General features: G+C 48.8%; 1 protein-coding gene across 3 annotated transcripts in view; it reads left to right on the top strand.

The window, feature by feature from the left end:
* Nucleotides 1–24911, top strand: part of VPS13D (vacuolar protein sorting 13 homolog D) — a 252275-nt gene that overhangs the window by 202492 nt on the left and 24872 nt on the right. For 2 of the 3 annotated variants that reach the window (XM_082685387.1, XM_082685388.1), the window contains one exon: nt 2447–2642. The exons of the other annotated variant lie outside the window; for it this stretch is intronic. In XM_082685387.1, coding sequence (XP_082541513.1) covers nt 2447–2642 — 196 coding nt within the window. The remainder of the gene's footprint in view (nt 1–2446; nt 2643–24911) is intronic. 3 annotated transcript variants of the gene reach the window in all.

Here is a 24911-nt window from a genome sequence, read left to right on the forward strand (position 1 = left end):
AAACCGGCTGCTGGGTTTGTGGCCCAGATGTTATTGAGTCTTGTATACATGCATATTCAAAAGGATTGTAAATCCATGTGCCCAAGAGATATAGGTGATTGCATGAATGTATTAAGTCTCTGACTTTGTTTGAATTCTGACCTTTAATGCCTTAACTCCTACTCATTTGCCTTTTGTTGCGTTTTTCTCAACAACTTCTTAGTGTGGCATTCGGGGCCCTTGGAAATGTAAGCCCAGCCAACTTCTCCATCCACTGTCACCCAGCCACACTGTAGAGCTGCCTTAGGGTTAGAGTTAGGGTTAGGGTTAAGGTTGGGCTGTTGCCCATACATACCCCCAAGGGCTTGCTCACTCATGGTCCTCTGCCCTCCCCTCCTCTGCCCCCCATCCCTGCCTGTCAAAGTCCTGTTCAACCTAAAGGTCTTAATTCAAATGATGCTTGCCCAGCTCCATGATCCCCAGTTAGAATTAATGACCATTAGATCACACGTAGCAGTTTGGGTTGTGTATCTAGGCAGCTGTGTGCACCTTGCTTTCCTGATAGACTCTGCAGGTCCGGAGAGCAGAAAGAGCATTTTGTATCCACCTTTATACATGCAGAACCCCATGGGATACCTGGCCTGTAGCTCCTGCTTCGTAATGCTTAGTGAATTGCATCATTTGTACCAGATTCTCAGAAATAGTCTGAAGCTAGCAGAAGTCATGTCAAGACTGACCAGGCTTTGATTATCCACATTTGGAAGAAGGAGGAACATAAATAATAGAAAATCTTAAGTCTCTTCATGCTTAGGACACAGCGTTTAGGGCAGAGTTTTTGTTTATCAGTTTTCCTAACCATGAGGTTTGGATCAAGATGCCTTTACTTTCCCTACGCCTGCCCAGCTGGAAAGGGAGCAGCCCCAAAGGAGACATCAAGCTAAAACTTGGCTGAAATTAATCTGTCTAGGGATTCAGAAAGTTGATTGTTGGGCAGCCACTTAGGGTTAAAGATTTAATTATTCTTTCTAGTAACTGTAATGATAGTGACTGGGAGTCGGAAGGACTGGTTTTGTTTGTCTGTTTTTAGTGAATACAAAATGCTTTGCTATGTATAATTGCCTTTGTCTGTCTCGCATCCTTGGAATATGGAGAGAAAGCCTAGCTGCCCTCACTTTTCGGTTGGACACAGGAGTATGCTGAGAAAATGGATGATGGTTCAAGGTTGGTTGCAAAATCCCTTCCAACCAAGGACCATACAATACACGCAGCATCTCCGAGAACAGGCAACCTTGTCCGAGGAGGATACGTGAGGCCTTGGATGGCATGAGAGCAGGAGCCTGGTGTGAAAAAAATCTTCAGGGATAACAAGAACCAGAATCCATTCAGTCTCCTTGGTTTCAAAATGGGGGAGTCCCGCTCAGTTTTCTCTGCAGGCCACACTTGTGCCAGACTGGGTAATGTCTATCTCTCCATGACCTTGGTTCAAAAGTTTGGGAGAGGGCTGTGGCCTTGCTGGCGAAAATGGACCCAGAATCCAAAAGAAACGTGGATTGTTAGTGCGTTCTCACCCAAGGAATTTCCTTTACCGATTTGTCTCACTAGAGATGAAGAGTCTAGAGCGCTTCCTCGTGCCCCTGCCGTCCAAGGGTAAACATCCTGTGAGTGTCCCTGGCACACATCCTGGAAACACTCCCCGGACAGGGCCCCGCTTCTTGCCTGTGATGTCTGTGTCCTCTCCAGCTTCTGCCAACTTCTGGCCACTTCTCATGCTCTATAAGATCATTGCTGTCAACTTTCAAAACGTTTGGAATGTCTTTGTGACCTAGGTTGGTCTTTTGAAGAAACTCCATGGAGAGTCCTGGCTGGTTTTAGCAACTTTTTTTGGCAGGGGGCTGGGGGGGAAACCATTCATCAAGGCTTCATGACTTACTCTGATTGCCTAAACCTGATTTCAGCAAAGTGTGCAGTAGCTTTTACCCCATTTCAAATGTCTGGTGTTGGCCAGTCATACAGTGTTCTTGGAAAACCGAGGATCTGTATTTATTTCCCTCTGCCTTATATTTTATGGGACCCCAACTTTCCCCAAGGGCCACTATATGCTAGTCTGTCTGCTTAGTCTCCTGATTGCCCATGTGCTTCCCACACTCGGGAACTGGAGAGGAGCCACTGTTAACTTCTTAGGTGTTCTTTGATTTTTTGTTTTGTTTTGTTTTGTTTTGTTTTTTGTTAACTGGGACACACTTCACTTCAGACTAACGCGTAGTCTATATTCTCAGACTCTAAACTCAGCGGGCCAGTCTGAGTCTGCCAGTTCCCGACTGGAGTTGGTCTGCCTATAGCCTCTAGAGAGGCTGACAGAATGCCCCTAAGTTACCTTGCCAGGGGCACGGAATTGATGGCGTTTGGCTTCAAATGCTTTTGCTTTTGTCCTCAGCCAGATTACAACAGTCCTTGTCCTTCCCACTAGGGATCATCGGGGGCCTGACCAGTGTGATAACCTCGACAGTGGAAGGAGTGAAAACGGAAGGAGGCGTCAGCGGTTTCATATCTGGCCTTGGGAAGGGGCTTGTTGGCACTGTAACCAAACCAGTGGCAGGTGCCCTGGATTTCGCATCAGAAACAGCCCAGGCGGTGAGAGACACAGCCACGCTCAGTGGCCCCAGGTCAGTGGTCATTGGTGGGGCGTGGGGGAGTGGGAATCACTTTTGCACCAGCCCAGGTCTGCTGCCTCTCCTGATCCATGCTGATGCGTTTAGTCGGATACTTTCTGCCTTAATGTTGCAGTTTGTTTGTTTGTTTGTTTGTTTAATTTATTTGAGAGACAGAGAGCACTAATAGGCAGAGAGGCAGGCAGAGGTGGGGGTGGGGTGGGGCGGGGAAGCCCGCTCCCTGCCGAAGCAGAGAGCCCAATGCGGGACTTGATCCCAGGACCCCAGGATCACAACCTGAGCCGAAGGCAACAGCTTAACCCACTGAGCGACCCAGGCACCCAGTGATGCAGTTTTTAAAACTTGAAACATGTATCTTAAATTTCTGGCCTGCCTAATACAAATACATGAAAATAAGGCACAAAAATCTGGCATGAATTCTTCCTGTATCTACCTATCTATACCTATGTCTGTAATTTATTTATATATAAAATGGTTTTCTTCATTAGAGGGGTCAGAAATAGGATCACACCCTTACAGATCTCCCCTGTTCACCAAACTAACTAGATCCCCCCCGCCCACATGCCCATTAAGAAAACTGTCCGACTGCAGGCTGTGTCTGGCTCCTGGGCTCCGTGGCATGTTCTGGAATCGCAGCAGTTGCGATTCACCACGTGAGTGTCCTTTCTTGGTCCTCCTTCCACATGGACATGCCGGCCAGTCCCCCAGCCTCAGGAAGGAATTCCCCAGGCAGGTTGGCGGTTCTGCTGGGAGATGTTATCTTGCCTTGATACCAGCTGGGAAGGGAAATCAGGGGCAGCCCACATGGCTCCACAGCCCACAGAATCTGACTACTTTAACATAGCTTTTCATGTTAGTAGCCTATTTGAGCCTTCCTGTTTCTGAGTGACTAATTGGGGATCTTATCAACAAAGGGTATAATGAATGTTACAGTTCCCAGCCAAGCTGGACGCCACTTAAGCCCAGAAGGATTTTGCTGCTCCCTGGTTAAGAGATATTCCCTGAGTGAATTAGTGTGCCCTTTTAGAATGTCTAGGGCCTGGGCCTTGTCCACACCCTATCGCTCCCTCGAATAGGATTTGAAGTGAAATCGTCCCCAATTAAAAAGAATCCATGTGTCTGTCACCAGGAAACCTTTCTGATGACACATTACTGCAGGGGAAATGCTTAAGATTGTCGACTGGGACCATGTAATGTGTTCTGCCAGACTGTCTTCCAACTGGAAGCAGCTGCTTTTTAAAAAAGGATCTGTAGAGTTTACTTTAGTTAGGTTACATTCTATTCTCAGATACAGAGCTAAAACAATCCTTGAGTATATTTTGAAGCATTTATGAAGTTGGGAGGAGGGGCAGTAGGAAAGCTTTGAAAGTATTTCCGGTTAGTTTTTCTGGGTCGGCTGGAAGCCCCCAAAGTCCACCTCCACTATTTTGTTAGGACGGTAAGACCTAACGATGAGTGAGTAAAGCAGGAGACCCCTAAGAGTTCCAAAAGAAACATCCTTTTTCGTAAAATCCCAAAGTGGCCAAAGGATTGAGTGATTTGTTTCAAAAGGGGTTCTGAGGTATGTGTTTCATTTTTTAAAAATACCATCTTGTGCTAGGAACTTCAGTGACGCTGACCAGAAGGAAATGACGAATTTTCTACACAGTATCAGTTTGGAAGTTTTGTCTTTCTTTTTCGGAGCGTAAGAAAAGTACAAAATGGTTCCCGCAAAAAGCCAGGTATCCTTAGTTTCTGGGCTGTCCGGTGCTCACGCAGCGGGTTCCGCTCCATGTTGCCCGGTGGATCCTGTCTCGCGGTTGTTTCTAGTTAGTAAATATTGATTGAAAATTTTCTAAGGCCTCGGGGTCAGGAGTCTAGCAGAAAGCCAAGCTGGCCCTGCTCTTCCCCTGGTCTCCCGGGGAAGCAAACATAAAACAAATAATCATAGTAATAATTTCTTGCTAAAATTGTGATAAATGACCCAGGAGATTTATAGGGTGCTGCGAGACCATGTAATTGGAGAAGGCAAAGTGGAGAAGGAGGTTGGCTAACCTGTGGTCAGCGGGGTCAAGAAAGCCTTTTCGAGGGCGGTGCTGTTCCGAGGTCCAATGTGCTGTCCCTTGCGCCACGGAGGGCCCTGGGAAGTGCTAGTTAGGATGGAGCCTGAGTATATGGTGGGGGTTGGCCAGGTGAGGGGAAGAGAAAATCACATTCCAGGTCAAGGGGGTCCAGAGAGGCTAGGCAGTGTGCCTGAAAACAAACAGTAATCTGGCATTCCTTCTGAAGTCCGGCTGCAAATCTGCAGGACTAGCTCTCTCCGTAGCCCTTCATGCCTAGAAACAAAAGCTATGGTGGGAAGAGAGAAGCAGCCGGGTGGTCATCGGCCTGGGGACCTGGGAGCTTCGGGGAGGGGCAAGAAAGCTTCTACATCTCCTCTCTGTTCTCAGAGGAGCCCCTGGTGGGAGAGCCGTGGCCAGAGTTGCCAGAGGGGAGTGGGGTATGTGCTGGACCATCTAATTGGGAACCTCAAAGAGATTTGCCTCTTTACCCTTTATTGCACTGAAAAGACATTACAGCTTCTGCTGAAACACTTTGACCAGTTTCCCTCCGTCCATTTGTCTGGGTCCCACACTAGGCTATTACTGAGTATCCTTATGTTAGAAAAGAACACTTGGCCTGGAAAACAGCAGGTCCCAACGCCCCTCTTACCTTAAGCCCCCCCACCTCTTTAAGCCTCAGTTTTTCCATCTATAAATTGGGGCTAGATAGACTTATCTGTTCATTCCCTCTCTCAGAGATCTGAAGCCCAACCAGGGTTATTTTCCTGTGGGTCCTATAAGGAACACTATAAAATGCCGGACGACCCTATTTTGAAAGTCACATTAAAGGAGCACAGAGATCCTTGCAGGTGGAGAAATGTTTCGGTGCCTTGAGAGTTCGTTCTGATGACAGTGTGATCTCTTAGGAACACACTAGTTCTACCAGGGGATAAATCACCCTGATTTCTTGGAAGTGAGTTAGAACCATCTCCAACCATCCCAGTCGATTGAACAGGATCCAGGGGTGTTACTCAGGGTTTTTCCCCACTGTTTAGACAACAGGGACTAACAAATGATTTGAAGGGATTAGAAGTGAGATTCTGACCGAGGGCTGACCTGAGCCCAGGGACCGAGCCAGGAATCGAACCCAGGAGTCCAAGAGTTCTGCCTCTGAGTCTGCTCTTGGAATGAGACTTTCTGCTTCCTTTGTACTATTTCATCCAAGTGAAGGCTTAGATCTTAGCATCTATGTTTTAAATGACTCAAATTTTAAGCAGATGATAGCAAAGTAAGCCATAAAACTGTGAAAGAATATTCCTTCCAGTAATCCCTCCTAAAAGTGGCCTTACAGGAAATATTGGCTCCTCTTTGTGTTTATTTGAACATGACTTTATTTATAGGGAGCCCCCCTCCTTGAGTACTTTTAGATTAAAATACTTCCAAGTTCCTCTCCTTGGTGGAGTGTGCAGGCATTCTGAAGAGACAGTCACCTGACTTTCCCCTGAAATTGCCATGCCATCTGACAGTTCTTGGGAAGGCAGGTGGGGGTTGGGGGAGAAAGAGGGCGGAGGACAGCAGAGCCTTTGGCCTCCACATGAATATTGTAGACTAGTATCCCCTGCTGCATTCGTTAACTGGACAAGTATGTGTGGTTTGGAACAGAAATAAGAAGCCTTTTCCAAGGCAACTTTATGCTGGCTCAGGTCGCATCTTCCAGTCTACGTGTATGGGGCCACATTTGTCTGTTCCCAAGTAAAGTTCATGAAAATGGTACTGCTGGCAGCCACACTTGTGGTCCGTGGAAGCCACAGAAAAGCCTGCTGCCCTTCAAATGGGCCAGGCCAAAGCAGGGCACCCTCTGGCTGCCTGCCCATCTCCTGTGTGTGTGGTGGTAGTCGATGGTCGTATTTGAGAAGATACTTGGGTGTTAGAAAGCTGCAGAGACCCAGGGGCAGCCCTTGCCCAGCAGAAGGCAAAAATAACATTGAAAAGGGGAGTATTGGACTCTGAGCTATTTATTTGCCTCTTTATTTCTCTAAATACCATCTGTTGTGGGCTTTGGGTTATAAGACATTTTAGGAAAGTAGCAGATGAAGATTTATGAAGCTGGGCCCCGACGTTTCCGCCAAAATATTTCTTCACGTTTTTAGTCAAGACCCAAAATGGAGAGGAAAGTGGGAGCTGGCAGAACTTGAAATATTTAAACTAATTTAACAAAGCTCAGGAGTGTTAGGGCTTATCTCATTATTTAAGTTAGATAAGGAGGAACTGGGGAATTTGAAGGATAATGATAGATCAGTGCTTAAGAATATAGCCATCAGGACCCTGGTCATGCTCTGGAATCCGGGGACCCCTGTATTGTGCACAGAGATGTAAATTCCAGTTGCTCTGAAAGCTTTCAAGTAACCTTTTCGGTTGATGTCATAGAAAAGATTTATGATGGGCATATTTGACTTTTGCAGTACAAACAGTCCCAAGACACCACCCAAAATTCGTTCAAGACACTTTCCATTCATGGTCTCCTGGATGTGAAATTGAAGCAGATCTTCTTAAGGAACAGTCCCTTTTGTTACAGTGTTTGCCTTCTTGTACCTATGACTCTCCGAGATGGAAGGGAAAACCCTCGTAGGTCACCAGAGCCTGGATGCAGTCGGGTTGGACAGGTCAGAGAAAAGTCCACGAAGGGAATTTAGGAAATGCTTTCACTACGCTTTCACCCAGTTTGGAAATGCTGCTCATAAGGATTCTGCCCTGAAAGCAGCCATTTGCTCTTCTCGGTAATGTATACAACACATTAAGCAGAACTGGTTTGAACTGAGCCTTCAGGGAACTTTCAGAGGTAAAAATCTTAATAAAAATGAAATTTTTTTTTTTAGGCTATGCCAGTGCTGTCAGTTTTTTCCAGCAGTGTTCACCTAAGGCAGAGGAGCGTGGCCTGACCTCCCACGTATCTGGGGGCAGAAGCAAGTCCAGTATTGCTTGGAAGGTTTCTGTTGTGTCTTAAACCTGTAAATGAATTTTACCTTTTATCCCATGCTTTAATAAGATAATATTTTTAATTGCTACCAAATGAGCCCTTCAGAGAGATACTCCAGGTCATCGTGAGACTTCCTCCTCATCCTCATGTAAGAGCCACAAGACATGCTTTCCAGATGAGTCCTCTAGGCCCTCCTAGCACTGATGGAAAGTCAGGTATATGAACACGAGTGAAAAGCCAGAGCCTAGTACCTGTTTGACGCTGAGGCTCGGTTTCTGACCTTTGGGCGTATCTGTCTATTGGCTTGCCCGCTGTCTGCTGCCTGGGACAGCCCGTGCATCGGCAGACGTGCCAGCTTTACCATGAAAAGGAGGTTGATTTCAGTGGCACTGAAAGAGGATTGCCATGTCCATCCAAAGGGAAGAGACTGGTCACGCCTCTTCTCTGCTGTCCCAAAGTGGCCCCTCTGGCCCCTGAGGGGCCACTTTGTATGAGGTCAGAGCCTTTGTATACACTTTGTACACACTTCGTATGAGGCCAGAACCATATATTCTCGCTTCCTGATCTGGCCAAACCAGGCCCTTCCAGAGAATGCCCCAAGGTGGATGGCTCACTCTTGCACTCTTTCTGAGCAACCCCCACAGAAGAGACAACATTCAGAGCCGGGTCACAACCTAGGCTGTCTCACTCGGGTCTGAGATTAAGCTGATGAAGTTACAGGTTTAGACACTGTTTAGAAACATCTTTCATGCCTTTAGAAATTAAGATTCCTCTCACAGGACCTCAAGCAGAGAGCTCTTATTTTTTCCAAGACAGACTTCTTCCCTCTTGCTAGACTGTAAATACCGTACTTTCCTTTCGCTCAGGCTCCAAATGATGCCACTCTCGTTGTAACATAACTACTGGAAAGCTCAGATCTGTTTCTGTTGCTGGGAAAAAAAAAAAAAAAAAAACTAACATGGAAACCTGCACACACATATTTGAGAAGAGTCTTTCCATTTTTGAAATCCCATAACTTATTTTTATGCAAGATTATCTGTTAAGAAGAAAACCACTTTCTTGGTCATGGTACATTATAATCGTTTCTAGAAAGGAAAGTGTCTATTTTTTGCCATTTTTGGCATGCAGAGATGACTGGCTTCATGGGAACAGCACAATCCTCTTTCCAAAAGTAAAAATAAACTGAATTTAGGCACATACAGTACAGTCCTTGTATCTCAACCAGTAGGTCTTTGCTCAAAGAAGATAGAAAGGAAAGTGTAAGTGCTTTCAAATTTTGGTTTCTTCCATTTGAAAATTAAATAATCAACCCAGCCATTGTACATGTTGGGTCCTTTCCTTGTTCAGTGACTTATTTGTAAAACTCCAGAATGACTGCATTTGAGATTTTTGTTTTGAACTTCAAGAGAGACAAAATGGTGGGTTCCTTCCTCCGAAAAATTTGTATTTCGTGTGTTAGGGAAAAATGAAAGGCCATCTACTGTTTCTGGAATTCCTCTGCAAAGATGTTAAGTTCACTTACTTTTGTGTTTTGGTGGCCACCCTATGTCTGTAAGGTTTTCCCTAACAGAGTCGTCCCTTTTTGCCCAGGATGTGATTGGAATCCCCTTTGAAAAGTGGATCCAGGTTTGAGTTCAGACCCCCCTGCTCCCCAAAGGCTTTAGGGTGTGAGGTCATTGTGAGGTACACAGGGGACCAGTGGGCTAGCAGGGGACTAAATGAAGAATGTAGTGTTGTTTTACAAGGGAAAGTTGTTTATAATCCTTGGGGGAAGTTTGGGTGTTGTAATGGACCCAGAGTCTCCTTGCCCCCTAACCTTTATTTAGTCTCTTTGCCAGACCGCCTCTCAAAGACAGATTCTTGCTAAGTTTCTCACTAACTTGTCAAATGGGAGGAACTAAGATTTGAATTTGTAAAACCTTACAATTACAGTATACTCTAAAAGAAATAGAGTTTTCTTATGTCTGGCTTATGTAACTTAAATCGAGTTAACAGTGTTACTAGTCTATACCCTTAGTGAATTACTTGGATACATAGAGGAAACTGATTTCTCATTAGCACAAAAATCTGTCCATGTGGGTCATTTTAGAACAGAGGCTCTCAAAGTATGGCTTGAGGACCCCTAGGGAAACCCCAGCCTTTCCCAGCATCCATGAGGTCAGATCTATTTTTATACATTTGTATATGAATTCATACATAGGTAGATAGCTGAATAACCATTGTTACAATGATATTCTCTAATGAGGGTACAGTGCAGTTTTCCAGAAGCCACAGGGTGTATGATATTGCACACAGTGATTGACTGTAGAAGCAGATAAGAGAATGCAGCTGTTTTCTGTTAAGCAAGACTTAAAGAGATTTGTAGAGACGTAAAACAGCGCCACTCTTCGCACCTTCTGTGACTCGGTGGCTGCGCCGCTGCCGTACCTGGTTAATTTCCCTGACAGGACGCTCTGTGCGAGAATGCGGTGATGACCCACCGTCCTGCCGGCAAACAGCACCAGCCGCAGCGGCGGATGAATGTGGATTCAACCGCAGGAGCCCCCGTGATGGGATGCTTCACTGTGGCTTCCTGCCGGCGGTTGTCAGCCCTCCTGGTTTGCTCCCGATTTTGACTGGGTTTCCTGAGGTAACCGTTGGCAAGATTTTATTACGTACCAGAAAGTCACAGTAATTTACCTCTTTTAGTCCTTCACCTTAACCGACTGTGCCAGTAAATTTCAGTTTCAGCAGCGTGGAGCACGTTCCTTCTAAGTGTGGGGTCCATCTTGTCGCCGGCCCCTGGCACCTGCGGTCACTGGCCTGAGCTCTTTCAGGAAGTGGGGAAGGTATATCTAGGTCAGAGTTGCCTTGGCAAAACCTCAGCTTTCTCCCCTAGCAAAGCTGGTGGAGCAGGACAAGCCCACAGTGTTTGGATGAGCGCCCTTGAACTCCTTGTGGAGAGCAGTTTTTATGAGGCGGTTCTGCGTTAACACAAGAGGCAGCTCCTGTTAGATTTCCCCTCAAAGTACTTCAAACACAGGTGATGCCAGGGGTGACCCCAGTGGCCCCCTAAAACCCCAGGGACTGCAGGAAACTTCAGAGGAGAGTCAAAGCCAAACTTGGCTTCTCATTATGAGGATGGGCCCCAGGGAGCCTGGCCAGCTGGGTTAGAACGATTTGGATCCAGTGGCATCTCCCTGAGTTCTACCAGGACGGACAGAGGACAACGCTCATCGGTTCTCTAGGCTTCCCTGATCCCCCCAGCAGCACAACTGGGGTGCTCAAAATGGACGCCTGCCCACCTCCTATGGCACCAAAGGCGGGAGCCTGTGAGTGCTTTTGTAGCCCGTGTGAAAAGAGGTGAGAGCCTCTGTGAATTTTTATGTTTTTGTTTGAATTGTTGAGGGGGTCCCACAGATTGAGTTTAGCTAATTAGAAATGTGTGATACTTAGACCCAGTTGCGTAGTAAACACACTGGTTCAAGCTCAGGCAACCTGATGGCAGAAATGCCTTAATTGGTGAAGTATTGACCTCCTGGTGCATTCTCAGCATATCGTAGGTGTCTAGTGCTGAGAATGGTGAATACTTAAAATCTCAGTACTTAAATACTGAGACTACTTCAATACTAGGTATTTAAATACTTACTTGAATAATTAAATACTCTGATGCTCTTCCAGATTCTGGAGAATCACCAAGTTGTGTTAATATTCCTAAATTGGTCTCACGTGCTTATTAAAGCAAGTTTTCCCGTAGCTTTCTTGAAGGACCCCTTTATTAGTGATTTGATTTCCTGTTTGTTCTAGAAAACCACAGCATTGCATCTGTGCCGGCAGTGCTGTATATTGGGGAGGCCTGGTGGTTTTTCCAGCCTTATTAACAGGTCCATTACTGCTCTTTCAAAGCTCTTAAATGATCTCTACTCTTTCTACCTTATATGTATTTACTAAATATTATTTAGTTTTTGCCCTAGTAAGAACAGTGATTTTAAAAAGCTATGACTTTGACCATATTTGTCTCACTGCAACACATTTTTTTTTATCTTTTCAAATTGTATTTTGTCAAAGTAGATATGTGTCCACGCTTAAAAGTCAAAGACTTTTCAACATGTCTGAAAATAAAAACCAGCAGTCTCCTGCCCCACTCTTCCCTACCTCTGAATCCTGCTCCCCCAGGGGCAACCACTTTCAACACTTCGGGCTGTGTTTTTTTATTTGGAGGTATTTGCCTCTGTGTTTCTTTTAAAAAAAAAAAAATGCTATTTCTTGCTATCATTTGATTTCCTAGTCCCTCCCCTTCTTTTTCAGTATAGTTGTATGGCCCCTTTTGGGTAAACTAGTATTCAGTTTTTACATTGTTATGGTTGTCAGCAGCATTCCCGGGGAAGCTACCTAAGTTACCATGTTTCCTTTTTGGTTTCTTTTTTCTCCCTGGAGTTAGTAACTGCTTTGATTATTGTTGTTTGCTTCCTTTGCTACATGAATATTCCCATTGAATCCTCAAACCCTTAACTTACTTTCAGCTTTTTTTTTTTTTTACTCCAAGTTTAGTAAGTCCTTAAAAAAATTTTTTTTTCTATCTGCCAATTACTTACTTGTCTACAAACTCTTCTCTGTAGTTAAAAATGTATAGAGCATTTTATCAGTGTTAACAATTCTTGCAAGATCTGCCTCCCCTCCCCCCTCCAGGTGCCTCCTGCTTCTGTCTAGACTGATTGCTCTCTAGAACACTCTAGAACACTCTAGAGCTGGTGCCCTGGTCCTCTTCTGAGTTTCTTTCTTCCACTGGTTTGTTTTGGTCTTTTCCCTTAATGAACAGAGACCGTTCTCGGGTGGTTGGTGATTCTTGACTGTCTGTTCTGCTCCCCTTTACAGCCGAGGCCCTGATGAGCAGCCTGGGAGCCCTGTGTGGGGCCCGGGGAGCGATAACGGGGGGCCTGCTGCCGTGGGTCTTCTGTTGAGGAGGAGCAGGCAGAGGGGGATGAGAAAGGGACCTGCAGGTCCACCTCCTTCTTGGGCTTTTAACCCACCTTCCCGTTTTCACCACCCCGACACACCCTCACCTCCCTGTTCCTCCCTTTCTGCCCCAGGCCGTCAGAGCTTCCCGGCGCCCCGTCTTTCTGGAATTTGGTGGGGTTTACCGTACTAATTAGCTGACTGCTCTGTGGCTCCCACTCCCTCAGGCTTACATTTCAGCACCACATGTCCGTCTGCTTTTCGGCTTCTACAATATTGTTGACACCTTCTCTTTATCCTTCTGGATGTGCGCCATTTGTAGCCCTTCGCTTTCGCTTTAGAGACGTCTCTGGACTCAATCTGTCATATTGAATCAGAAGCCCTATAACTTGGACTTTTCACTAATTCCTTCATCCTTTCTTGATGCCCTTTCCCCTCCACATCCAAACAGTAGCTCCGAATTAATGTGGTTCTACCAAAATCCATATCATTATTTCTGCTCAAACATTCTTGAGGTTTGGTGGTAGCAAGCAATTAAATCATAACGTTATTGCTGATGATTTCTGACCTGTGCTGTGATGCAAGCCTTGTTCTAGGGACTCTACATGTATTATTTCATTGAATCACCACAGCAGCTTCTGAACAGCGTCTGCTCGGGCAGTCGGCGGCCCTTCGTTCCGTGGAAGGTTTAGAATGCATCTGGTGAGAAGTCTTTGCTACTCCCAACCCCAGCTTTAAGTCTGGTCTTGGTCTTTAATCTCTCTTTCTGTGTGTTGTAAAGAAACAGGTTGTAGAAGGCTCTTGTCAGATCCCAGGGACATGAAAGAAAGAGCACACCCCATGGTAGTGACATGGCCCTGTCACCACCCCTCACGGAACCATAAAAGCTATTCAGAGGGGCTGGCAGCTGGTGAGCGACTGTACTTAGATCCTGGGTGCTGATGGGTGTTTTGTAGTTTCCAAGGGAAGTTGCTGAAAGTTTTCTTATCTTGACACTCCAAGGGCAAGAGGTCTTGCTTCAAAGAGAAGCGCTCGTTTCAGAAAGAGATGTGGAAAGAACATAAAATCACAGATCTGCCCCAGTTCTGGAGAAGAAATGGGAAGTAGCACTGTGGTAGCCAGTGTAAAAAGAAACCAAGGGTTTGCAGGAATCAGGAAGGGGTTCCCGCAACGCTGTTTGGTCCCCACATCTGTCAAACAAGGTCAGAGGGCCTGTGGGAGGCGACAGCCCTGGCAGCCCTGGATCTGAGTCATGGTGCTGCTGTTCGTCAGCGGTGGCCCGGAGCAAGGTGCTCCCTTCCTTCCACCGAGGTGAGCGTCCTCTTGCTCCTGTGGTGTGGGGACAGCAGTGCCCACCTCCGTGGGTGCTCATGTGGATTAGATGGCGCGTGGGACGTGCATCATTTGCCTGATGTGGGGCGTGTAGTTAGGGCTCGAGAAGTGGTGTCGGGGTCTGAGTTCCCTGAATACGTATTGAGCGTAAGTGAATCGGGGATTGTGTCCTTCCCGCTCACTTACACCCTGTCCCTGGACATGCTCAGCGCTTGCTCTAGTCCGCGATGCCAAGTCCACATGCTCTGTTGGGTTTCTGTCCCTCCTAGTCTCGTCCTTCACACAGACTAGACAGTAGTTCAAGTCAGGCCTGCACGCCAGTGCTGTCACGGGGTCGCGGTCGCCAGGTGGGAGAACTCACCTGGGCTCCCAGCCCTTGCGGATGAGAAGCCCTTTGAAGAAGGTGTGCGGAGGCCACGAACTCGCTCTGAACCCACTTGTGAAGAGCAGGTGATCCCAAACTATTGTTAGTGTCTGCTGTAAATGATACGCCTCTGGGTTCGAGCAGAGTTCAGCCAGAAGCCCCACATGACATGGAAATCTGTCCTGGAGCCAGGTTCATTGGGTAAAAGTTATGTAGCGAATGTCTCCAAGCCCTGGCATCTGCTGTCTGCCGCGGCCAGGACGACCGGGAATGATGGAGTGCTTACGGAAACTGGGACGGGGCAAGCGACCCTGTGACAGCTGACAGACGGTTTCGGGCCACTGTGGCTCATCCAGCTCTTTTGATAAACAGCTTTAAAAGCATTACGTGGTTTGGAAAGCATTCCTCAAAAACAGTTATATTTTCCAGACGCGTGACAGTCCACGGTTGAGTATGGTAGAAGGGATCTGAACTGTAGAATCAGATCCCCCTCCGTGGGGCCGCTGGAACTTCGTGGCCTTATCTGTGTGAGCCCCACCAGGACGGCCTCCCAGCAGCGTCGTCGCGTAGGTCGGGGTCCCCCAGGTCTGTTAAGCCAAAAAGTGCTCTCGGGGTCAGGGCTAGAGTTTAAAAGGAAAAACTCTTTCTTCCCTTCCTGGGTAGATGTGACGGGCCCCTTGAAGCATCACTGTCATCGTGCACCCTTTATCTCGTGGCTTCCACGCAAGGAAAGAGAGAGAGAACTTTGGGGTATCGTAAAGCTCTGAGCCTTTGAAAACGAGCTTCCTCTAGCTTAGAAATGTTCATTTCAGAACTCACCTTCCCATTTGTCCTGTTTCCGGAAATGTAGCTCCTGTTGCCTTTTGGCTCTTCCTGGGGGATCCGGGGCATCGAGAGGCAGGGGCATGGCATCTGGGCCCCACAATTCCCATGGGACTTAGACTCCCACAGACCCAATGAGATGTGCAAAGTGCTCCAGGGACAGATTCTTTCTTTTTTTTTCTTTTAACTTTTATTGAATCCTGATATACCACAGGTTTTGTTGGGGTTTTTTTTTTTTTTCTATTTTGGGGATCCAAGTCACAGGATTTCATTTTTAGTCCCCAGATGCAATGGTGGTGCTGACAGAGCAGCGTGGGACATCCTTCTGATTTATTGTGTTGAAGTGACAGCAGCTCACATTCTTTTAATCTGTCTGTGGAGGATCAGTTCCTCCTTGACTCGCATCTCTGCGATCAAAATAACCTATCTGGATGTTCCCTTTGGGTGTTGGGGCCAACGTGGCCTCTTGGCAGGAGGACAGGGTCGTTCATCGTGAGACCAGAGCCCTGATTTCAGCCCTGACATCCCTCTGCCTGGTGGTCTTGTGCTAGCAGCTTTGGGTCCCCTCCTCAGGTCAGTCTCCCCACTTCGGAGGGAGTGAGAGTCGTCCGGGCTGGTCACGTCCACCTGGCTGAGATGAATAACCCCCCGAGGCACACAGTAGACTGGCCTTGCCATCACGGAGGAAGCGGGGTGTTGGGGCGAAGAAAGAGCCCAGGAGGACGTATGAAAACTTGATAATATTTTCTAAAAATAGAAAGGCGGTAGGTTAAGCAGAGGCAGTGTTGTACCTAAAATATTCCAGAGCAACCCTTGGCCCTCGCCTGAACCCCAGCTGGGCTTAGCACCATTTAAGTTGGTTACATCTAATCCCTCAAGGGGTTGGCTCTGTGGCCGTGCTGCCCTGTCAGTGCTTCCGCCCTCCCTCTGACTTCACCTCTGGGAAGACTGAAGTGGCCCCAGATGTGGCTGGCTAGATCCCACGGGGGCAGCGTGTGAGGACAGCATCCATAAAACACAGCATCCAGGCAAACCCTCGTACACAGACCACTTCCCACATACTCGGTCTTCGTGGGGTACTTGGATGTGATGCAGCTGCTTGGAGCTGCTGCCCAAGAAATCAGTGTTTTTTTAAAAACAAAATATAAAAATCTTGATAGAAGCCATTTTTGCATCAAGAACAGGCATGCAGGGCATGAAAAAGCAAATTCCAAATGTGTTCCCTTTTGGTGCCCAAACTAGTGTCGAGTTAGTCCCTCTTAGATCTACACACGATGCTAGCGTAAATGGCAGTGCCCTGGAGCACGGAGAAGGCGGTCCAGATAACAGGAGACGAGCGTGTGCAGCAGTGAGTCTCCCGACGGCGGCTCTAGCCTCATGTGGCAGCCGCTGCTGCACCCTTCTCCTGAGCAACCCGCGTTCCTGCGTTTTTGGAGTTGGGCCTCTCTGGTTACTTATGGTCATGTGTCCCCAAATATAGTCATCCAAGTGGCCCTGTGATAAAGCCCCACAGGAAGTGGGGGTAGCCAGGTCGCGCTCTATCAGCTCTCAAAGTTTGTCTTGGTCCATAAGACAGTCTCCTTCTCAGTGGTGAGCTTTTCCAGATTCTACTGTTATCGGGGAATCTTGATGTATCCGGGCTCACGGTGGGCCAGACTGAGCCTTTAGAAGACCTTACGCACCCGACACCCAGTGGGGACTAGCCTCCTTTGTGAGCATTGATGGGACCTGTGTGGTGGTGTGGGCGTGTGCAGGTGCCGTGTAGACTGCCCCGGGAGAGGCGAGGTGTTATTATGACTAAGGACTTCCTTGAACCCTGAACTCATATGTTAATAACCAGAGACAGATTGAATAGATGACACATTTTTCTGGACAGTTCCCTAAATTAGCCTATCTAACTTTTCCTTGCCCTTTCACTTGCCAGACTTTAGTAGTCTCTGTAACCTGTGCTTCTTACAAACCCAGAGCAAACCGTGTACAGTGGAGAAGTAACATAGGACCAGGGATTCTAAAATATACTAGGTAGAGACGGTTTCCTGTGATCCATTCATTCCACGGCACCTCCTGTCTACCCAAAAAAGGTGCTTCGGGCTTTGGAACGGCAGACTCATTCGGTTACCTCGAAACATCACAGGGGATAAGGAAACCTTTGAGGAAAACACGAAGATGTGTGTACAGTTCATTCAGAAATAAATACGTGGTTAGTCCTCATTCGGACCAGACACTGGCCTTACTAGATGCCACTAAAGAAGTAGATGCTCTTGCTCGTGTGAGATTTCTGGTTTCATTTCTAAACACGCTTGGGCCCTGGCCTAGTTCTGCTGAACAGTGGCCAAAAGGACCAGACTGGCAGGAAAGCGCTTCTGAATCCAGAGCGACTCCCCTCAGAGGCTCCCCTACCTGCTCCTCTCAGCATGTCTTTGGTTTAGTTTCTGGCTTAGGGTCCCCCCCACCCCCGCTGTTCCTCTTACTCCTTCTCGCTCTCTTACGCTTGGACTGGGTTAGAAGAGTTCGGATCATCATTGCGGGCTCCTAGTAGCCTCACGAAGAGGTGGACCTGCGGAGGCATAACAGATGACAAACCACGCTGGTTCACCCGCGGATCTGCAGCTCGCCCCTTGGAGAGCCCGGATTCAGCTCTGGCGTGACCCCCTTTCCAGCCGACAGACGGCCTCCTCTGAAGTGAGCTGCAGATGCCCCCTTCGGTCGTTCAACCCTTTATCTACTAATCAGAGATGCTTAAGGTCAAGGGCAGAGCGCGTGGGCAGATGCGGCAGGTCTGATGCACAGGACCTTCTCTTGTGTGAGTCCATGACCCCGGACCTCTCCCCTGCTTGCCTCCCTCCCGTGCATCCCAGCCTTGTAGCCAAGGACTGGGAAACCAGTTTACTTTTTCTTGAATGAATATAAAGTAAGACCAGCTACGAGTCTGCATTTGCTGTCCCATCCCGCGCGGGACCGGGGGGAGACGAGTATGGTCGTGGGCTGTGGCTCCTTTTAACGTCTCAGCTCTGGGAAGGGCAGGCGCCCCCCACGGTACCCCCGAATCCACGCGCTGGCATGGAGGTGCGCCCCAGGAAGGCCTGGCTGCTGTTCTGTAGACGCCATAGCAGGGATCAGACTGAAGGTTTCGCTTTCGTGAGAACAAAGTGCAGGCATCCGTCCGGGAGCAGCTCCGGGCCTATACGTAGGGCCCAGGGCCTGCTGGGATGGGGTTTTACACTTGGGCTGTCCTTTTGCCCTTCCACTGAACTCTTTCATTTCGGTCATGAGCAAACAGTCAGTGCCTGAACTAACAACCCTGCCGTCCTCCAAAGCACGGCTCGCTCACAGGACCGAACAAAGGGAAGGAGAGCCGCGTGGGCCGGCCCAGGCCAAGGAATGCGGCTTCAGGGTTCTGCTCCATAAATTTAACCAGCACGACGAAAAGGAGATAATATGAGCCTTCGTGATGATCTGAAAGGGGGAGGTTCTGTGTCCCATTGATTGCGGTCTGGCCCCGTGCCAGGCCCAAGCCTGACCGAGAGTTGAACCATATCGTTAAGGCGTGTAACACGGCTCGAGTCTTGCACCGCCGCCAACGAGTGCGTGTCCACAGGGCAAACGTTTATAAGGAGTCGGGGCAGCTGTCCTGTTTAACCCTCTCACGCCGCGTGTAACCGACCCAGCTGCCATTCCCAGCTTGCCTGGCCCAGGTCCTACAGGCCAGCCGGCTCGTCGCCCTTCCCCAGACCGCGCTCTCTGTCTAGGGCGGGTTTCCCTCCGGAGAAGCCAGGCAGTCTACACCCCCCCCCGCCCACCACCGCCCCCCGGCCAGAAACGGGACACCAGAGCGCATTATTCAAAGTAGCCCTCTGTTTGCAGTATAATGTTGCCGAAGGAAGTGGGGCTGACACCACAGGAAACCTACCCGGCTCCGCGGAGGCTGCGCTGGCGGCAGTGGCGGCTGGATGCGGGTGGGAGCGAGTCTGCGTCCCTTCCCTGCCACGTAGCCGCCCCGAAGGCTGGTGGTCGCCTCACCTGCGGGCTTCCCAGAGCTGAGCCCGGAGGCAAACACAGACCAGGCGGAAGGCTGTCGCGGGGGCCGGCCTGGTAGGCCAGGGTGCTGGCCGCCAGGGAACCCGTGTGGCAGTGGGGGCGCTGTCGCAGCCAGGCCTGCAGACGCCTGGGTTTTCGCAGTGATGCCGCCCAGAGTAAATGGAAGACAGACGCGGCCCCGGGCGTATGTAGCAAGAAGGGGAGCACTGTCTGTGTTCCGAGGATCCTAGGAAAACAGTGGGTTAAGGAAGTGGTTTAGTGCTGTCCACCCTTTGGCCAAACTGGTGGCCTTTGTGGCGCTATGTCCACACTGTCCAGCAAGGCATACGTTACTATCATTTCCAGGGAGCTTGTCCGCAAGGGACAGGGCATCGGAGGCAGGAACCTGTGTCCCCAGCTGGCAGGGCCGGCGGGGCTCTGGATACAGAACACTTATGCATGCCACGCACTGCTGTAAGCATTGTGTTTTTATATATTAGTGTCAGTACGGTTTCATTTCCACAGCAGCCTGGTGAGGTGGGCGCTTGGTTTTCCCCATTTTACAGGTGAGAAGCATGAGGCACAGAGAGGTTACGTGACTGGTCTAAGATTGCAGAGGTAGTGAGAGGGAACCGGAATTTGAGCCCTGGCAGTCTGAGTGCAGAGCACACGCTCCTGAGTTCTCTGCTCCTTCTGGATCATCCAGAAGGTCTCGCCCAACAAAAGACCTTATGGATTTAAATCGGAGGCTTCTTAACAGGTCTCATGATCCACTTCCTTTCGATTCTTGGCCATGGCTATGGAGTATGGGAATAGGACATCTGCCTCTGACCCAGAAGATATGAGAGAATATGTCAGTGCGGTTGTTGGGGGAACAGGGTGTCGGGGGGAGGGGGGACAGTTTCTATAAACTTTAGATCTCTTTTGGTGTGAAGGATGCTTACCACCTTCATAGCCCCCTACCAGCTTAACCCCAAACTAACTTTTGGTGTGGACTCCACAAAATGATTGCTAAACCCAGTGTGAGAGGACCATGGGAGGCCCTCGCCTGCCAGTGTCTATGCCTGAGAACCTAGCCACTCTACTTTGTGTCTAGGAGCTGTCCCAGGTCCTCCTTCCCGCACCCCTGCCCCCCGCCACCCCCAGTGAGAAACCACCGCAGCCTTCTGATGCAGAATTGGTCAGTTGCACAAACTAGCGCTGATACGTCCTGGCTGCGCCTTTGCTCTGCCATCCAGCAAAAGCTCTTTTCACCATCTGGTCACCTGGGAACTCCAGCTGCTACACAGAACAGGAAGCCTTGGAAGGACACTATCCGAGTAGTATGTGCTCAGTATGCTATACCCTCCTTTTCGTGGCCAAGGATAGCTTCTGCTCACTTTGGTGCTGTGGGGCCTGGAGAGAAAAAAAAAGATGCTTTTAGGGGGAGAAGCCCCTGGCCCATGTTGAGGTCACTGGATTCTCTTTGGTCATGCTTCTATGGTCAAGGTGCTTCCAAAGCCTGGTGGAACTAACTTATGGTATGGATTCCACAAAATAATTGCGTAACCCAAAGTTCAGAAGACCTTGGTACTAGATGTCTCTTAACGGGGCACCTGTTGGGAGGTGCTCTTTGTCACGTATTTGAATGCACTTGGCCTCAAGGAGCTGTGCTGTACCTTTCGAAGTATGCAGAGAGAAATGCTAAGGAAGTAGTGAGCAGTTACATTGTAGGAAGAAATTCTGCTTTTTAAAATTTTTTTTTGTTTAATTTAACAATGATTGAAGATGCCATGAGGTAGCCAGATGATCCCCTAACTGGGAATTATAGAAATTCTTATCTGCAAAAATTTTAAGACAGAGTCTTAGAAAGTTTCAGTGCTTTATGTACCATGCAGAAGGAAGTCCGGTCTGAGCGTTTTGCATCTGAGTGATCCTCTGGAAGGGGAATGCTGAAAAGCAGCTGGAGAGTCACCTCTTGCCTTATGTATGACTCACCCTCCTTGGTCTGCATCAGGGGTGTCCCAGGCCTGCCTGCTTCTCTCCACCCCAAGGAGCTTGTCCACCCAAGGAGCAGGCCACTTGCCTGTGCTCTCCCGATCTGCCTCCAGCCCGAGGTCCAGAGGGAGAAACCAACATTCAGAGGGCAGGAGAGGCTAGAAGGGAGGGTTATATTTGCCGTTGGCAGAGTAGGGAGAGGTGCTGTCTCCTCTGCTCTGGGTTAGGCTCCTGGAGGCATCTGCTTTTCCTAGAGAGTGTACCAGTGTCCCTGTGTCCCAGTGCCTGGGGAGGCCACTTTCCAAAAGCTTATGGTGGGCTTGGCTGGACCAGCTCCAAGGGGACTTGATTCTGTGGTCTCCTCTGTCTGGAAGGATCTAGCATCTTTCCCTGCTGCCTTGTTGGTGCCCAACAAGCCCTAACACATTTTGAATCTGTTTTTTTCTAGTCCTGTAGAGGCAGGCCCCCGTCTGACAATTCAGATGGGTTCAGTCTTGTTGGTTCTTATTTCCTAGGAGGACCAGGCTCTCTGAAGGCTTGGTGTCGACTCTGACCCAGGGGCTGCGTCTGATTTTTATGAAGGCATCGAAATGCACCTGAGATGACCCCACGCCCTTTTCTTTCATTTTTTGAATTCTCACCACCTGGACCATTAATTCTGCTTTCAAAGGGGGGTGGGGTGGGGAAAGGAGAACATTTCAAAGCAAAACTGATTTGGTCTGTGAACCAGCTTGTCTTCTAGGTTGTACTTCACCCTGATGAGAATCAGAAAGGACAGTCTGTAAGCCCCTGAAATGCAATTTCCAGTGAAACCCGAACTTCACTCTAGTGGCTCTGCAGCTGGAGAGCCTCAAAACCAGTTCCAGATGTTCTCTCTCCCTGTGTTAGTAGACAGGGAATTTCGGGCAAACTGGGAGGCAATGTGCTCTTGCTTCTACCCATTCCGAGTGCCCCTTCTGCAGTCCCTGGCCAGCCTCATGGGGCCGTTCAGGGCGAGTGCTGTGAGCACCTGAGCCTTGGCCCTGTCTGCCACCTCCCACTCAGCTGGCAGGGCATGTTGCCCCGAGCTAGCCACTTGCTGCAACCCAGAGAAGCCCTCGCTCTGTGGTTCAAGGTCAAAAAGCAAGATAGGGCTGGAAAAGTAAGTCAGATAGGCTGGGGAAGAGGCCTGCTGCAGGAGACCCCCGGGTTCACAGAATAGCACCAGTGCGCTCACCACCATCCAGTCTAGGGTAGGGCTGTTCTGCCCTCTGCTCTCGGAGGAAGTAGCAGGGATAGCAGTGGTCAAATCATTGCCCCCTTCCTCTTGAGAAACCGCACTTGCACTGCCCCTTATCCAGAAGAAAGCCATATCCAGGCGAGGTCTGGCCACTCTGACTCCTTTTCCCGTCCGCACCCAGCCCATGCTCGGGTACGGTGTGTGATGATGGAGATTTGAACACACGCGTGCTTGACTTGAGACATTTTTGGTGTGTGTGTCTCACTGCACCCCAAGTCGTCTTCTGAAAGAACATTTCTATCGTTTGAGTTTAAAAATATGCACAAATGTGAGCTGTTGTGAAAATTCAAGCAATACACAAGCACTGGCAGTGTGTAGACACCGCTCCAAGGGCCCTGGCAAGTTCCCTCTTCACGGCAAACCAGTGCGGTAGACACTCTCATTCCCATTTTAAAGAAAAGAGGAAAAAAGAACTCAATTGCACCGGCCATTGCTGATCTCCAAGAGGCTAATAGTGGCCACCCTGGCAGGTGGTTCTCTGTGTGCACACAAACACTGTGTGTGTGTGTGTGTGTGTGGTTTTACACAAACAGGACCACAGACTGTTCACTCAACAGTGACCCTGGAACATCCTTCCATTCCAGAGGTAAATCATCACTTTTAATATTTACATAATATTAAATTGCATATAATACACTTCCCTGTTTTGAAACACGGGACACCTTGTCTTCTAGGAAGTTGAACTTCTTGTGCTCCCACCCAGCCCTCTGCCATCCAAGGCTACTCCCCCCTTCCCGCCGCCCCTCTCGCCAAGAGTTCTCTGAAGCAGAGCAAGGCACTGTGACTCTTAAAGCCCCTGCCGCCCTGATCTGAGGGAGTGAATGGTCCCATGTTACTGCGCGCACCTCTTCGATAATTAGCGTGGAGCCATCTTCCCTACTCCGCTGGCAGTTTGGATTTCTCGTTTCGTGAATTCCCTTTGCATATGCCTCACCCCAGCCCTTCCCACAGCCCTCGAGAGTGGAGTGTGTCTCCCTTCCTAGTGTTTGGCTTTGTCTCCTCTCCCTGTCTTGGCCCAACCCTTCCAAAAGTTGTCATTTAAACCATGTCTCATCCATATTAGTACATACTTTCCTTCCAAATATTACTGACATTGAGTTGAGTCACTGTGCGAATCCCTGTCAGTTAACGTCCGCACCTCCACTTTGAAAGGACAGCCGTCACTGCTCACAAGCTTCAGTCAGTTGCTCTCGCGCTGGGAAAGAGGCCTCAGACAAATGTTTCAGGGTTGTATGCGGTGTGGTCTGTTATCTTGTCTTGATTTCCTTCTGTGTGACTTCTCCGTATTTGATCACCACTAGTTCCGTTTGTAAAACTTGGCGGATTAGTATTGATGTACCTTGTTGTCTTCATAAAAATCTCGCTCTGCCCGTAGGCAGGACCCTGCTTGAAGCCAGGCCTTCCCAGGAAGCCCCCCGTGCCCTGTGTCTGTGTGGCGCCAGCCCTCCTAGCATGCTCGTCACAGGCGCATTTTCCACGTCTCCTCCCCACCCATTTCGAGGGTGTCCGTCTTACCTTCCCAGCTAGATGATAAGCTTCCTGAGGTCATGGTTGTGCCTCCACTGGTATCCCTCTAGGATGGCCAGAATGCCCGACCCAGTGATGGGTCAGAGTATTTACTAAAGAGATTTCATCAGCAGTCACACTGATTGTAACCTTACTGAGTCAAAGAGAATGAGAAAGACCCAAGATCAAGTTTGGCTTTGCACTTACCAACTGAATGGCCTTGAGCAGCCTTGGTAATCTCTCTAAGGCACGACCTCCTCCTCCATGAGATGGAATACTAATTTAAAAACTTCCTCTAGGAATGTCGTGACAGTGACCTGCCCCATGTTTAGTCAGCACAGTGAACAAACACAGCTGCAGGGACACAGCGTGGACCGTGGGGGCCCAGCCGTCTTCATTCTGGTGTCTATCATGTAAAGTTGATGGCAAAAATATGAGCTAAGCGAGCTGGCTGTGGTGGCCGTGTACTTGGTTTTTTCTTGGAGTATCCTTAGAGGCTTTTTGTGCTGCTCTGTGTAAAGATTGGTTGTTGAGTCTGAATCTGGCTTTTTCCAATACGGAGCCTTATAATTGTTCAGGGACTCAACACGATGCCACAAGTTTAAAACATGCCAGTCTCTCTCTCATGCTGTGCCAGTTTTTCTTAAATGCGGGTGTGAGTGCCTGTGCTTATGCATGTGTGTGTGCATGAGAGAGAGAGAGAGATGCTTGAGAGATAAAGACGGGGTCAGATTTCGCCTGGCATGACAACTCTCGTCCCTGGTTGCTTCTAAGCATTTTACCAAATGGACATCAGTTGGTTTCCTTCTGTTCTATTTTTATTTTGCCGTCATTTTAATGTATATGGAGCCAACTCCTTCAAATGAGACATTCTGTCATAAAACATGTTATTTAGGCTAACCGCCATGGGCCCAGCTTCAGCGGCCTTGAGCACGGAGGAGGGGGCCAAGGGCTTGCTCCCCAGTGACCTAATCACTGCCATCTCCCACGCACATGTGCCAGAACCCCGGCCGCCGGCAGCCACATGTCATCT

Source organism: Mustela nivalis (genome assembly GCF_964662115.1).
Source record: "Mustela nivalis genome assembly, chromosome: 10".
NCBI classification, from domain to species: Eukaryota; Metazoa; Chordata; class Mammalia; order Carnivora; family Mustelidae; genus Mustela; species Mustela nivalis.